The 14,932-nt window shown below is 35.7% G+C and overlaps 1 protein-coding gene across 16 annotated transcripts in view; it reads right to left on the reverse strand.

Annotated features, from left to right (window-relative positions):
- The window catches only part of ZC3H12B (zinc finger CCCH-type containing 12B), a 354,164-nt gene that overhangs the window by 12,236 nt on the left and 326,996 nt on the right, over window positions 1-14,932 (reverse strand). For all 16 annotated transcript variants that reach the window (XM_039850267.1, XM_039850258.1, XM_039850259.1 and 13 more), the window contains one exon: window positions 4,845-5,609. In XM_039850267.1, coding sequence (XP_039706201.1) covers window positions 4,845-5,455 — 611 coding nt within the window. In that variant the 5' untranslated portion in view covers window positions 5,456-5,609. The remainder of the gene's footprint in view (window positions 1-4,844; window positions 5,610-14,932) is intronic.

Consider the following 14,932-nt stretch of genomic DNA (forward strand, 5'->3'; position numbering starts at 1 on the left):
GCTGTTCTGATTGGATTTTGTTTTCTACCTTGTCTTCCAACTGGCTGATTTGATCTTCCACTTCATCCAATATACTGTTGATTCCTTTTACTGTATTCTTCATTTCAGTCATTGTATTCTTCATTTATGACTGGTTCTTTTTATTGTTTCTATGTCTTTTTTTATGCTACTATCTCTCTGTTAACGTCCTCACTGAGATCACCTATTCTCCTCCTGTGTTCATTGAGCATCCTTATAACCAATGTTTTGAACTCTGTCTCCATCCAGTAAGTCGCTTGTCTCTATTCCATTTAGTTTTTTTTTGTCTCGAGTATTCTCCTGTTGTTTCATTGCAGCATGTTTCTTTGTTTTCTCATTTAATTGTCTCTCTGTGTTCATGTCTATGTATTAGAAATATTTGTTATATCTCCCAGCCTTGGCCAGATGGCTTTATGTAGTAGATGTCCTGTGTGTCTCAGTGGTGCACTCTCCCAGATCACCTGCACAGGGAGCTCTAAGTGTGTTCCTTGTGTTGGCTGTGTGTGTTCTCCTGTCATAGTTAAACTTTGATTGCTGTTAGTATGTCAGTGAATGGGGTTGATTCTCAGGCTGACTGGTTGTGGATATTGGCCATACCCACAGGGTATGAGCTGCTGTGTGGGACCTAACCCCACAGAGTGGGATTTGCCCAGCAGGCTCAAGTACCTGTTGAGACCACCCTTTGGGTGTGCCACTTATGGGGCTAGTCAGGTGGCGCTCTGTTGTGTTCTGATGCCAGACTTCAGATGTGTTGGTTTTGTTGTTTCTTTAGAGGGATTCCTGTGCTGCCTTTGATTTCTTGGGGCTACCTTGTAGGAGCTACAAAGTGACCTGCAGATGGTCGCTGCCTATGTTGGATCTGGAGGCAAATGGGACAGACCATACTGCAAGCCAAGGTCAGTTACCCCAGTACTAGGTCTGGGTTGGCTTAGCAAAATGACCAGTGCACCTTAAAGCCTAAGGCTGCCTGCCAGCTGCCTGTATGACTCCACAGCTGGAAGAGCCTCTGGGTGGTATGCGAGTTAAGTGGGGCGGGGCACCAGGAAGACACAGGGTGGAGTAGGCTGATCCCACCTAGCCAGTGCAGCTTCAGAACTGGCTGCATGAGGTGAGGGTTCAAGTCAAGCAAGATGGCACCCACCTGTAAACTGCCCCGGAATGGGGCTTGACAAAGGAGTAATGGCATTGTCCCTCCAACCTTTGCCCTGGTGCCACACAACTCAGTCTTTCTCTGTACATCTCTTGCTCTTCCCAAGTTGCTGACCCACTGAAACCCATGGTGAGTGCCTATAAGTGAGTGAGTCTGTGCACGGGCCCTTTAACAGGATGTCTGGGTTTTCAGACTTTTTTCCATCTCTTCCAGATGACCAGAGTCCCTATTGTTTTTTACAGTCAGATGTAGTAACTCCTCTTCTTGGAACTTGAAACTTGGGCTGGGGTGCCCCTGTGTGGGGCTAGGGTCTCTTGTTTCTTCAGCGGGGCCTGTGCAGCTGCACTCTCCCTCCTGCGGTTCAACCGCCATGCACTGTTGCGGGACCAGCTCACTTTGTGTCTCCGCTCCTTCTACTGGACTCGATATGACTTTTTCTTTATATCCTCAGATGTATGTATTATGAACAGCTAGACTTTCAGGTGGTTCTCCAAGTTATTTGTTTTATAATTTGGTTGTAATTTTAATGCGGTTGTGGAAAGAGGCAAACCCCGTTTTTCCCAGCCCACCATCTTGACCGGAACAGACATTTCATTTCTTAATAATGCCAAACATATATTTCTAAAAAGAGCAAACCAGATTCTTTTTATTCAATCATTATAAATATTGCCATTATTATCATACCTTCATTCAAGGTCACAGATGGGTAATAACAACTCCCAATTTATAGCAGCCTTGTTGGTTATTTCCTATCACTACTTCCATTTTCTCTCTTCTCCTTCTGTTTCTACTACCACCTTCTTTTCAAAGACTCAGCTATTCTCAACAGATGAAAAAAAAAAAAAGGTGACACCAGAGGTTTAGATAAATTTATATGTGGAGGGTTAGTTGGAGATGAGTTGTAAGGACATATATTAAACTTAAAAAAATGTTGACAGCAAAAACAACACATACATAAATGCTGACTGAAAACAGTAATCGCATTTAATTAAATATAATGCACCAACAAAAATCACATTATTGAATATTTTAAGATGTGGGAAATGCTCACGATATAATGCTAAAAGAGAAAAGAAAGGATACAGACCAGTATATATAATGTAGAAATTTTGTAGAAAACAGTCTATGTATAATCTTAGAAAATAGATACATCAAAATATTAATAAAAATTGTTATTCTCTGTGACAGGGTATTAAGTGATTTATTTCTTTAATTTCATAATTCCTTCATAAATTAAGTATTCCTTTTATACTTAGGACATGATTTAAAAAGAGAAGACATTCTATCACAATTACTTGTAGGAATAAACACTGTAAGAAAACTCAAAAGCCAAACTGAATTTATTTGATTGGAAATTGGAAGAGGAAAAATTAGCAGATAAATTGAGGAGAAAAAAAATACATACATACATACATACATACATACATACATACATACATATACATATACATATATATATATATATATATATATATATATATATATATATATATATATATATATCTCATCATGTTAAAAACTCACAAATGGTATACTTGCTTGTGGAAATTCTGATCTCTTAGCATGGGATCTGGTGCTCTGATATACATAAACCACACTAAATTACAGTAAATTCAAACAGCTTGGATGGTAAAATTGGCTTATATGCACCAATTCTATTGCAATAAATTGGATATTACCTGTCAAACAAGACTGATCAGAAGAAAAGAATCATTTTTCTAGAAGGTTAATTAAGACAATGTGATGGGGGATCTCTCTTTAGATTCCTCACTTTCTCACTGATACTCACTCAATTATAAGAGAAATTAGCTCCAATTATATTGTTCCCTTTGAGTGAGTTCATACATAATCTCAGAGGTCTCATTAATACATGTAAGATACGAGAAGATACAAATAAATGAGCACATATATGGTGTTCATTGGTGAAGAATTAACTTTGTTAAAATGGCCATACTACCCAAAACAATCTATAGATTCAGTACACTCTCTATCAAAATACCAATGACATTTTTCACAGTACTAGAACAAATAACCCCAAAATTTATATAAAACCACAAAAGACCCTGAATAGCCACAGCGATCTTGAGAAAGAAGAGCAAAGTTGAAGGTATCACTGAGTTGCCTGATAAGCAGCATGGCACTGGCATAAAAACAGAAACACAGATCAATGGAACAGAATAGAGAGCCCCCAAATAAACCCACACCTATATGGCCAATTAATCTATGACAAAAGAAGAAAGAATATACAATGGGGTAAAGACAGTCTATTTACTAAATGATGTTGGGAAAATTGCATAGATACATGCAAAAAAAAATGAATCTGGACTCCCTTCTTACACCATATACAAGAATAAGCTCAAAATGGATTAAAGACTTAAATGTTAACACCTGAAACCATAAAACTCCTAGAAGAAAATATAGGCAGTAACCTTTCTGATATTGTTATTAGTATTTTTTTTCTGATATATTTCCTTGGGCAAGGGAAACAAAAGAAATATAAACAAATGAGACTACATCAAAGTAAGAGTTTTTGCACAGCAAAGGAAACCATCGACAAACGAAAAGACAACCTACTGAATGGGAGAAGATATTTGCCAATGATACATCAGATAAGGGGTTAATATCCAAAACTTATAAAGAACTCATACAATTCAACAACAAAAACAATCTAATTAAAAAATGTGCAAAGGACCTGAATAAATATTTCTCCAAAGAGGATATACAGATGGCCAATTGAAATATGTAAAGATGCTCAAAGTCACTAATCATCAGAGAAATGCAAATTAAAGACACAATGTAATATCATTTCACATCTTTCAGGATGGCTACCATCAATAAATCAGCAAACAACAAATGTTGATGAGGATGTGGAGATAAAGGAACTCTCATACACTGTTGATGGGATTGTGAATTGGTACAGCCACACTGGAAAACATTTTGGAGGTTCCTCAAAAAATTAAAAATAGAACTACATTTTGACCCAGCAATTGCAATTCTGGGTATTTGTTCAAAGAAAATCAAAACACTAGTTTGTAAAGATCTATGCATCCCTATGTTCACAGCAGCACTATTCACAATAGCCAAGATATGGAAGCAACCTAACTGCTCATCAATAGATGATTGGATAAAGAAGTTATGGTACTTATATACAATGGAATACTACTCAGCTATTAAAAACATGAAATCTTACCATTTTCAATGGCATGGAGGGCCTAGAAGTTATTATGCTAAGTGAAAAAATTAGACAGAGAAAGACAAATACCATATGATTTCACTTATATATGGAATCTAAAGAACAAAATAAGTGAACAAACAAAACGAAAACAGACTCATACAGAAAACAAAATGATAGTTTCCAAATGGGAGGGGGGTTGGGGAAGCTGAATGAAAAAGGAGAAGTGATTAAGAAGTACAAATTGGTAGCTACAAAATATTTACAGGGATGTGAATTATAACATAGGAAATATAGTCACTAATACTGTAATAACTATGTATAGTGCCAGGTGAATACTAGCCTAATAGGGGGGATTGCTTCATAAATTATATGTCTAAACATTATGCTGTACACCTGAAAGTAAAATAAAATAATATTGAATGTCAACTCTAATTGAAAAATAAAATTTTTTAAAAAACCCTCAAAAATAAAAGAAAGAGAAAGAAAGTATGCCAGTCTTACCTCATTGCCACATTACTTCCATCGATAACAACTGGCCTCAAATTGTCACTGTTATCTATTTCATCTTCAAGAGACAGTTCAGGGCTTGCAATCTCTCTGGAGTTGGGCCCCCGAGGTACTAACAGACTCAAGTTTACCTGCCCTTCCGAATCACCTTTGTTCCCAAGTCTGACAAGCTCTGCCAATACATCATTAATAAGTGATTCTGGGCCCAGCTTGTTCAGCACTGATTGAATCTGTTCCTCTGCATAGCCCAGCTTTAGAGCAAAATCCATCTTGGCTTGGTATTCCTTTTCCAGGTCAAGCTTCCCATCCTGTAGAATGCTGCTCTGCGAGAAGCTTGGACAATCTAGGCATGGTGATCTACAGAGCTGGCGGTGTGGCTTGGAGGGGATCTCCTTTTTCCTCAACTGAACATCCCCAAGTTGGCAGCTATTGTCCTTGTTGTTGCCGCTCTTAAGGTTTATCTGTTCAGGGTTGCTCTCAGAGCTCATCCACTCTTCAGAATCAGCATTGACCTGCTCCACGCTGCTCTGCTTAGGCTGCTGCTTCTCTTCCTTGGAGGCACTCTTCTTCATTTTTGGTGTCTCCACTTCAGCTGTGGCTGTCATCCCGTTCAGTGGATCTAAGACCTAATCATCTCTTTTTCTTTTTAGTCTGCTTGGAATCCACATTCAGTGGCATTTCTTTGTGGTAAGATGTGGTGGTAGTGATGGTGCTAGAGTTTATCTGTTTGGTTTGGCTATGTTTAGATGTTACCAGTTCCTATAAATGAACACATATACCACAATCATATTTAATAAAATTCTAAAAAAGCATTTTAGAATATAGAAGTTTCTTCCTAAGAAACTACACGTGGCCTGACATTCTATATTCCTGCTCAAAATGGTTGGACTCACCTTACATTAAAAATATAGAGACTCTCTAATTCTCTAATAGTTGTAGACATAAGACTTTTTTTGGTGGCAATAATACTGTAATTCCCTCCCCCCCCCACCCCGACACACAAAATCACAACTAAAGTTAACTGTTTATCACTACTTTGAGAAAGAGAAACATGGCATTTCAACCAGCTGCAGGAATATATAGATCTTTGAAATGACTCTTACTTTCTGCCAGGTAAATTTTTCAGATCTCACACCAGATATATCTTGCTAAAGCTGAGCTCCACTCCCAAAGAGCACAATCTCTATAGCACTACTCTTTGCAAAATATCAGGGACCTCATCTACTGGAAAAATTGGAAAACCATTAAAATTGCTTTCAAGCAATTGAAGTAGGCTAAAAGGGTAACAAATAGAGAGGTGTGCTCCGGATAAGAAAAGCATTTTGTGCACACTTACGAATTGTATCTGGAGCCTCTTTTATTTATTGTAATTGCATTTACTGTATCATAAAACAAAAGAAAAAATCAACTCAACTTGCATGAGAAATCAGAACATTTTAAGAAGAATATTAATTACAGAAGATAATCAGGGACAATTTTACTTCTAAACTTCTTCTCTTACCTACCTCATCTGTTCCTGCATGTTCTAACCAAGCCAAAGTGTTTCCTTCAGTTTGAGCCTAAGTTTCCTCAAATGTAAAATGAGGATATTGATAGTTACTTCACAGAGTAAGGATTACAATGAATAACTAAAGTGCTTAGAAAAATCAAGAGAACATGGTAGTTTCTCAATACATGTAAAGTGTGCAACAGACACTACACGGGGTTTGGTTTAAAAAAAAAGACTGTGAGGCAAGGCTGTAGACCTGTGAGCACTGATAAGCTCTTCAGATAGCAATTGTGCTTACTAATCTAAAATCAGACTATCTGCGTAACCAGTGTACTAAGGTTTTCCAGTTGCACATCAATCCTATTTTACAAGCAACAAGAAAAACTGCCAATAGCTTTATCTAAGAATAATATGGATAACTGCATGCTTACTTAGAAGAGTCACATTTGGAAACATCATATGCACACAGAATTGATGACTCAGAACTAACTTTCAGACAGCATGCAATAACTTCTTTAATCATTATACTACCACTTGTGACTTCAGAATTTTCTCTTAATGATTTTAGCCAACACATAGACACCCATTTCACTTTTGCTTCCCCATTAATCTTTGTTATTCAAATTTTAAGACTATTTCCTTTATAAGTTCCACATTTACCATCTACCTTACATTTTATTCTCTTCAAAATAATTTCGAGGACATTGAGATTTCCAACACTTGCATTTATTTATTCAAAGCTCCAAAGTCACTTAAAAACAACTGTTTATAAGATTATATGCATATTTTCTTGGCAAATGAGAGGTTCTGTAAAAGACACGTTTGACCGCTCTTAGCTAGTGGACTATAGAATGTTTTTCTCCTTCTCTACTACCTGATTTTTGCTCTGTCCAAATTAGCATTTGTGTGAGTACCTTTAGCATGTTCACATAGACATACAATATCAAATTTAAACTCAGAGAAAATCCCATAACATAGGAAACCCTCATTAAAATTAGTAGTTATTATTGTAAAATCTTCATACTCAATAACCAAAAGCAGAAGAGAAATAAATAAATTGGCAGACATAAACTTCGATTTACCATTCAAATCCTTTAGCAATGAGATTCTTAAAAAAATGTTGGTTGTTTTTCTAGGACCTATGTAAGTGTGTAGGTGTCATGTGGTTTTTTTTTTGTGTGTGTTTGTTTTGATTGGTTTTGTTTTACAATGCAAACTTCTTGAGCCAAAGATAGCAGGAATGTCTTTTTATTCAAAAGAACAGTCACTGAGTGCCAGACATTGTGATAAGTCCCAGGTCTAGGAAGAGAAACCAGAACTGATCTTATCCTCAGAGAACTCACAAACTAATAAAAAATTGGCTAGAAGTGGCACTAGAAAGTGCTGAAACACAATTCTGTACAGGGTGACCATCTCAGTTATAGTCCAAAAAGAGCATTATTAATTGCTATGTCAGAAAACAGGCATAAACCAGGGATGTCCCAGGTAAGCCAGATGTATGGTTAGTTGGTCCCTCAAGTCAATTGGAAATTTCCATTGACATATAGAAGAGGAAATGTTCAATTCTGTCAGTGGAGTTGTAGACGAGGGTGGTGGTTGAAGAGATTAGGAAAGGATTCGAGAAGGATATACTATTCGAAGTCATTTTTCAACTTATTAATTATGTAAATAATTAATATTTACTTAGAGCCAACTATGTGCCAGGAAACATATTAGGGGCTGGGGGTATAAAAACAGACATGAACTCTGATTTCAAAGTGTTTAGAGTGGTGGTCGTGATGAGTGGAGACAGATAGTAATCAAATACGTATATAATTCACAATTATAATCTGTGACAAGTGTTTAAGAGACAGAGAAAGACAAATATCGCATGATTCCACTTATATGTGCAATCAAAAAAAAAAAAACCAAAAACAAATGAACGCGCAAGACAAACAAAAATAGACTCATAGAAACAAAGAATAAATTGATGGTTGCCAGAAAGGAGGAGAGTGGGAGCATGGATGAAGGTGAAAGGGAATATAGTCAATATTGTGATAACTTTGCAGAGTGACAGATAACCAGTTACTAGACTTAGTGTGGTGATCACATCGTAAAGTGTATATATATATATATCTATATGAACTATATAGATATATATATATCTATATCATATATATATATGAACTATATATATATACACACACCTTACATGTATATATATATAAATTTATATATATATATATAAATTTCGAATCACTATGTTGTATACTTGAAATTAATATAATATTGTATGCTAAGTATAATTTTAAAAAGTATAGGGATTTATCAGTTGAGGCTTAGAGGAAAGAGTAACAATTTGCTGGGCAGGAAAAAGATTTTAAAATTATAGATATATGAAGATTAATATGATATTTTCCCTTAGTCAATACCTCATGCCTAATATTACTGATGAGCTTCTAGGGATAAATAAAAGCATTTAGGATGGCTAAAAGAAAATAGTTACTTTTGCCCAAAAAGGAAGTGAGTATGGAAAAAGTTTCAAAGATGATGTTCTAGCAGCTACCTATGACAGGTGTTGAAAAGGGTTTCTTATCTTTCATTGTTATTGATTGAAAAAAATCACAAATGCATTGCATACTGGCATACTTTGGAAAATCACATTAGTCAGATGAAATTATAAGAGTAGATGTAATTTGTTTTAAGAGCTTTGTTAACAGAAAGCCTCATGCTATATGTACAGAGCTTGCCTATAATTTGCTTAAGAATATGATTAAGCACATGATTACAAACTTGCATTTAAATCTAAAAAAGCAGAGAAGCATTTGCAGGCAAAAGCTGCCAATAGTGACCTCAAAAATTTACACACACACACACACACACACAAATTATTCTTCTTAACATTTAGTCTGCTTAGTGTACTTTCTTCTTCCATCCCTCCTCCATCTTTCTATTAGGACATAGAATTCATTCATTTTGCATTTGCACAGAACGATTTACCAAGATTAATCTTCAGGTTCTACTACAAACTCCATTTCATTTTTTCTTTTTCTTTTTCCCAATGTCTTTTTTATTTTTATTTTATTTTATTTTTTTTAATTTAGTTTCAAATATACAATACATTGGATACACATCTATATAGTTCATAAAACGATCACCCAAATTGCACCCTCCCTTCCCTGACCCTCCACCTAGCCAACATATTCATGCTAACTGCATTCCCTACGCCGTGCTCCCCATCCCCATGACAATCCATCAGCTACTAATTTGTACTTCTTTAGCCCTTCACCCATTCTCTCAGTCACCAAATTGTCCACTATATTTGTGAGTCTGTTCTTGATTAGTTTGTTCTTTTTATTCCTTAGATTCTGCAAATAAGTGAAATCATAGAGTGTTTATCTTTCTCTGTCTGACTTAAATACCTTCTAGGGCCATCAGAGCAATATATTTTCCCATCCCCTTCCTTTTTATATGTAGGGGTCTTGTTTTCTTATCCTTTCAGCCACTCTATCTTTTGGTTGGAGCCAAAATATGCTGTACAACAGTGGTCTCTAACCTTTTTGGCACCAGGGACCAGTGCTCATATGAGAATCTAATGTCTGATGATCTGAAGTGGAGCTGAGGCTGTGATGCTAGCACTGGGGAAAAGCTGCAAATACAGATGAAGCTTTGTTTGCTCATCCACTGTTAACCTCCTGCTGTGAGGCCTGGTTCCTAACTGGCCAAAAACTGGTGTTGGCCCAGGGTTTGGGGACCCCTGCATACAATGCCCTGTACAGAGGCAAAAAAATCTGGCCATGTCTACTGAGCCAAAATCATTGGAAGTATTCAAAAAAGCCTAGTTTGAACAATGGAGTGTATACAGTATGAAGTGTTTTAGACAAGCTCGTCTACCTGTCAATTTTTACACAACCCTTTAAAACAAATTTGGCTTTCTCTTTTTCTTTTTTAAATTTCATTATCTTCAATGCATTTTCAATATGATGCATGTCACAGCAAAAATTGTCACCACCATAATTAAGCACAACTGAGCTTATTTAAATTTTAGGATTTTGTTTCACATCTTTGTATAATTAGATGTCCTCAATTCTTGTCCCATGCTCCCATATCAAATGTTAAAGCTTTAGACAACATGTTTATAGGAAAATAATAGTCTGTTGATTTTCATCATTCATTCATCTTTCTAGGATTTCAAATACAATAGACACACAATAATTTAATTTCAAGACCTATTCTTAGGTTTTGAACTGGGGTTCGTTTTCCTGCTACCTTCTATCACCATTTATCCCTTAGGAAGGATTATATCCATAGCATATCTAAAACACTTCATATTGCATACACTCCATTGTTCAAACTAATTAAAACCACACTGGTAAATATAACCTTAATTTATATTGGATTCAATCTGCCATACCAAAACAAACAAACAAACAAACAAACAAACAAACAAACAAACAAACATTTCTACTGCTCAATGTTCCAGAAGTACAAGAAAGCTGTAGGTTATATATTTACTCGTTTCTTTTTGCTATATAAAGAAGATCTGGAGAAAAATCACTTGAAATTCATGTGGGAAAGCTACATCATACACTACAGAGATGATCTCTGTTAGAGCAACTGTGTAGTGAATGTGTGTTCTCTGGTCACTAGGGATGGCTGAGGAACTGTTATTAAGGTGGCTTCTCTAGAGAACACACCCACTTTTCAACTCATTTCTGAAGTGTCTTATCTCTTTTTTGCTCTCTTGTCCACTCTCCCCTTTTCTCGCCATCCTCTCCATTCTCTCTTTTCCTCTCTGTGCCACACACTCCCGCCCCTAAGACTCTTTTGGTCAAAAGCTATAGGAAAATGTGGCTATGTCATTCTATGCTTCCAGTAAATTGAAAAAAAAATAATGCTGTTTTATGACTTTAACAGCGAGGAACATATCTTAAGCATCTATTCAGTTAATTCTGAACATGATCTTTCTTGATTCTTTCCAATTTTATTGCTTTGAATAATGAGTGGAATAGATTATACCTTATTTTATTTCTTCATATTAAATTATTAGACTAAAATAAGAAAAAAACTCAATGATCAGGACGATTTTGAGGGGTAGCTGCAGTATCGCAGCTATAATGCCATCAGCTTCAGTCTGCTTAGCCCCAAAATTTCCAAAAAGAAATCCAAACTGTATTGGGAGACAAATGGAAATAGAAGGGAAAGGGGAAGTAGAACAGTGTTAGAGGTTATTAGAGTCTCATAAGTCTTAATTCTCCTTTTTTAAACCAACACATTGTTTTCATTTCCTCAGACAGTTATGTGTTGTTGTTTTTATAACAGCTGCTCTATTCTAAGTCAGCAGCACTGCACTTCTGCAGCCAGTGAAGTTCATAAGAAAGAGTTAAAAATATTTCAGAGGATTTCAGAATAAGGAATGCTTGATAATGTGATATGTTATATTAAATAATATGTCAACCTTGTTATGCCATAGGCATTTTCCTGGGAATTCCATGAGCCCAGGATGTTGGCGAGCCTTGAAGGTTCCAAACAGGACTAAGGGAGACAAATATAGTGAAAAGCCTTCTGCATTTGGAATTGGAGTCAAGACATATGGGTTCAAATCTTCCTTCTACCATTTACAAGAGCTGTGTGACTTTATGCAGTCATCTCACCTATGAGTCTGTTTTCTCATCTAAAAAATGGGGATACTCTTATCTGTTGCTGAGAGGAGTGGTGTAAGGATCAAACAACAACATGTAGGTTGAAAGCATATTATAAACTGTAAAATCGTATAAATGTAAGATATTATTGCTATTGGTTACAGCAGAGAGAGGTATGAATCACTTAATAATAAGCAGCAACAGCTGTAGTAGAATGAGAGTCAGGAAACTCAAGTGCTAGTCTCAGTTCTGCTGTGATTCTAATTGTGTGAGCTTGGACAATTTATAATACCTCCCATAGTTTCCTCATTTGTAAATTGAGAACAATGATGGCACCTACTTCATAAGAGTTTGCAAAGATTAAGTACAAAACAGATGTGAAAGCTATTTATAAACTGTAAAGTTCTATGCCAGTTGTCCATCTAACCTGTTTTCATACTTCCAGACTTGGTAGGTTGCTTCCTCATCAACTATACTGTTGAAAAATGATGTCAAACAAGTATTCTCTTGGGCTTGCATTCTTATCTTATCCAAACATTATCACTCAGAGGACATCCAAAAGCTACCCTTCCAAATTATAAAATCACTGTGCCAATTTGGATCTTTAAGTTAAAAAGTTCTATTTTTTAATGAGATAATTTTTATTTTCAAACTGTGTCATTAAATGGAGATGCAGCACATCTCAATCCGCACTTGCCATATTTATTTTTTTTAATTACTTTTTTTACTATGGTGACATCGATTAACAAAATCCAATAAGTTTCAAGTGCACAATTCAACAGTAAGTCATATATATATATATTGTGTGCTCACCACCCATAGTTAGATTTCAGTCACCACATATTTGACCCCTTTTTATTCCATCTACTTCCCCTGTCCCCCACTTCTCTCTGAACCACTAGTCCACTGTCCATGTCTATGAGTCTCTGTTTGTCATGTTTGTTTGTTGCTTTTAGATTTATATCCCACATATGACTGATATGCGGTTTTCAACTTTTTCTGTCTGGCTTATTTTGCTTAGCACGATTATCTCAAAGTCCATCCATGTTGTCGCAAATGACAATATTTCATCTCTTCTTATGGCTGAGTAATAGTCCATTGCATATATGTACCATTGCTTCTTTATCCTATCATTTATTGTAGGACACTTCAGTTGCTTCCATGTCCTGGCCACGGTGAATAATGCTACTATGAACACTGGTGTGCAAATATCTTTTTGGATAAATGTGTTCAAGTCTTTTGGGTAAATACGCAGTAGAGGGATGGCTGGATCATATGGTAGATCAATTCTTAGTTTTTTTTGAGGAAACTCCATACTGTTTTCCATGGTGGTTGTACCAATTCGCAGTCCTACCAGCAGTGTATGAAAGTTGCTTTTTCTCCATATCCTCCCCATCACTTGTTATTACTTGTCCTGTTGATTATAGCCATTCCGACAGCTGTGAGATGGTATCTCATTGTGGTTTTAATTTTTCATTTCCTTAATAGCTAGTGAGGTTGTGCATTCTTTTTATGTTTGTTGGCCATTTGTATGTCTTCTTGGGAGAAGTATCTGTTCACATCCTCTACCCATTTTTAAATTGGATTGTTTTTTTGTTGTTATTGAGTTGTATGAATTTTTTGTATATTTTGGATATTAGGCCCTTATTGGATCAAAACTTCTGAGACACAGTAAAAGTGGTATTAAGAGGAAAGCTCCTATCATTACAAGCCTATCTCAAAAAACAAGAATGAGGCCAAAAAGTTCTATTTTTTCACTCTTTCTCTGCATAATACATGCCTAGTACTGCTCCAAGTACTGAGGGTTCTAAAACAAATATGACAAGTCTCTATAAGGTGCTCACATTCTATTAGGTGAGACAAACATGTAAACAAATAGTTACAGAACAGTGTAATATTCCTTCACAAAATTGTTTATAAGTGCTAAGGGAATACCAAGAAGGAAATAAGTAATTCTGTTATCTGAAGTGAAGAAAGTAAAATTTGAGCTGGCTTTGAGGGTTCATCAGGGAAAGGATAAGAAAATTGTAGAAAACATAATGGCTAGATGGAATAGCATAAAAAAGGGCATTAAGGTGTGAAAGACCACAGTGGGGTCAAGAATACTGAGTAAAGCTCTCTACACTCAGGATTCTCTCCCCTCTACTTCTCCTGCTTCACTCCCTCTCTCATTTGTTACAAGTCTCTCTCCCCTACTAGACTGTGAGCTCTACTGAAGGCAAGAACCCACATTCATGTTTGTATCTCTGCTTTCCTTCAACCCCAACATTTGTACAATGCTATGTACATGGTAAGTTTTTAATAAATATTTTATTAAATGTTTGCTCTTTGTACTGTTGTAGCTACTGACATATTTAAAAAAGCCTGCTACCAAGTTCAGCTGATCAAAGATATAAAAAAATCATTATATCAGTTACATATAGTCCTGACTTTTACCTAAATAATGATGACTTGTGTTAAAATGATTTCTTGTGAGTTATTATCTAGGGACGATTTACTTAAAACATCCATCTATAATTGACTTTGTGTTTCAGTCAACATTAAACATTTTCCCAATTGCCCCGAGATAACTCAAGGATTACAGTCCTAATCTTACCTCCAAAGTTTGCCAAGAAATATCTCACTTTTATTATTATTTTTGCATCACTAGTATATCAATAGTCTTTAGAAACAAATGACATCATTCTATTTATACATTCTGTTTTTAATAGTGATATTTCCACTTACAAAATATAGTAATTCTCAATTGATGAAAATATCAAATTCTAGAAAATGTAGTATTCCTACTTGTGATGTTAATTAACATCATTCTCAAACAGTTGTTAGCCAAAGATTCATTTGATGAATCTAATTTATGTATACATTTCTGTTACATTAAGTTTAGAGATAAGTTCTGTTTAGAAATAACTCTAAAAACAGTTTTTATATTTTATTTTCACATTGAAAACCAGTTAGATTTGCTTCAGCCTCAA

The sequence above is a fragment of the Pteropus medius genome, unplaced genomic scaffold (genome assembly GCF_902729225.1).
Source record: "Pteropus medius unplaced genomic scaffold, Ma_sr-lr_union100, whole genome shotgun sequence".
NCBI classification, from domain to species: Eukaryota; Metazoa; Chordata; class Mammalia; order Chiroptera; family Pteropodidae; genus Pteropus; species Pteropus medius.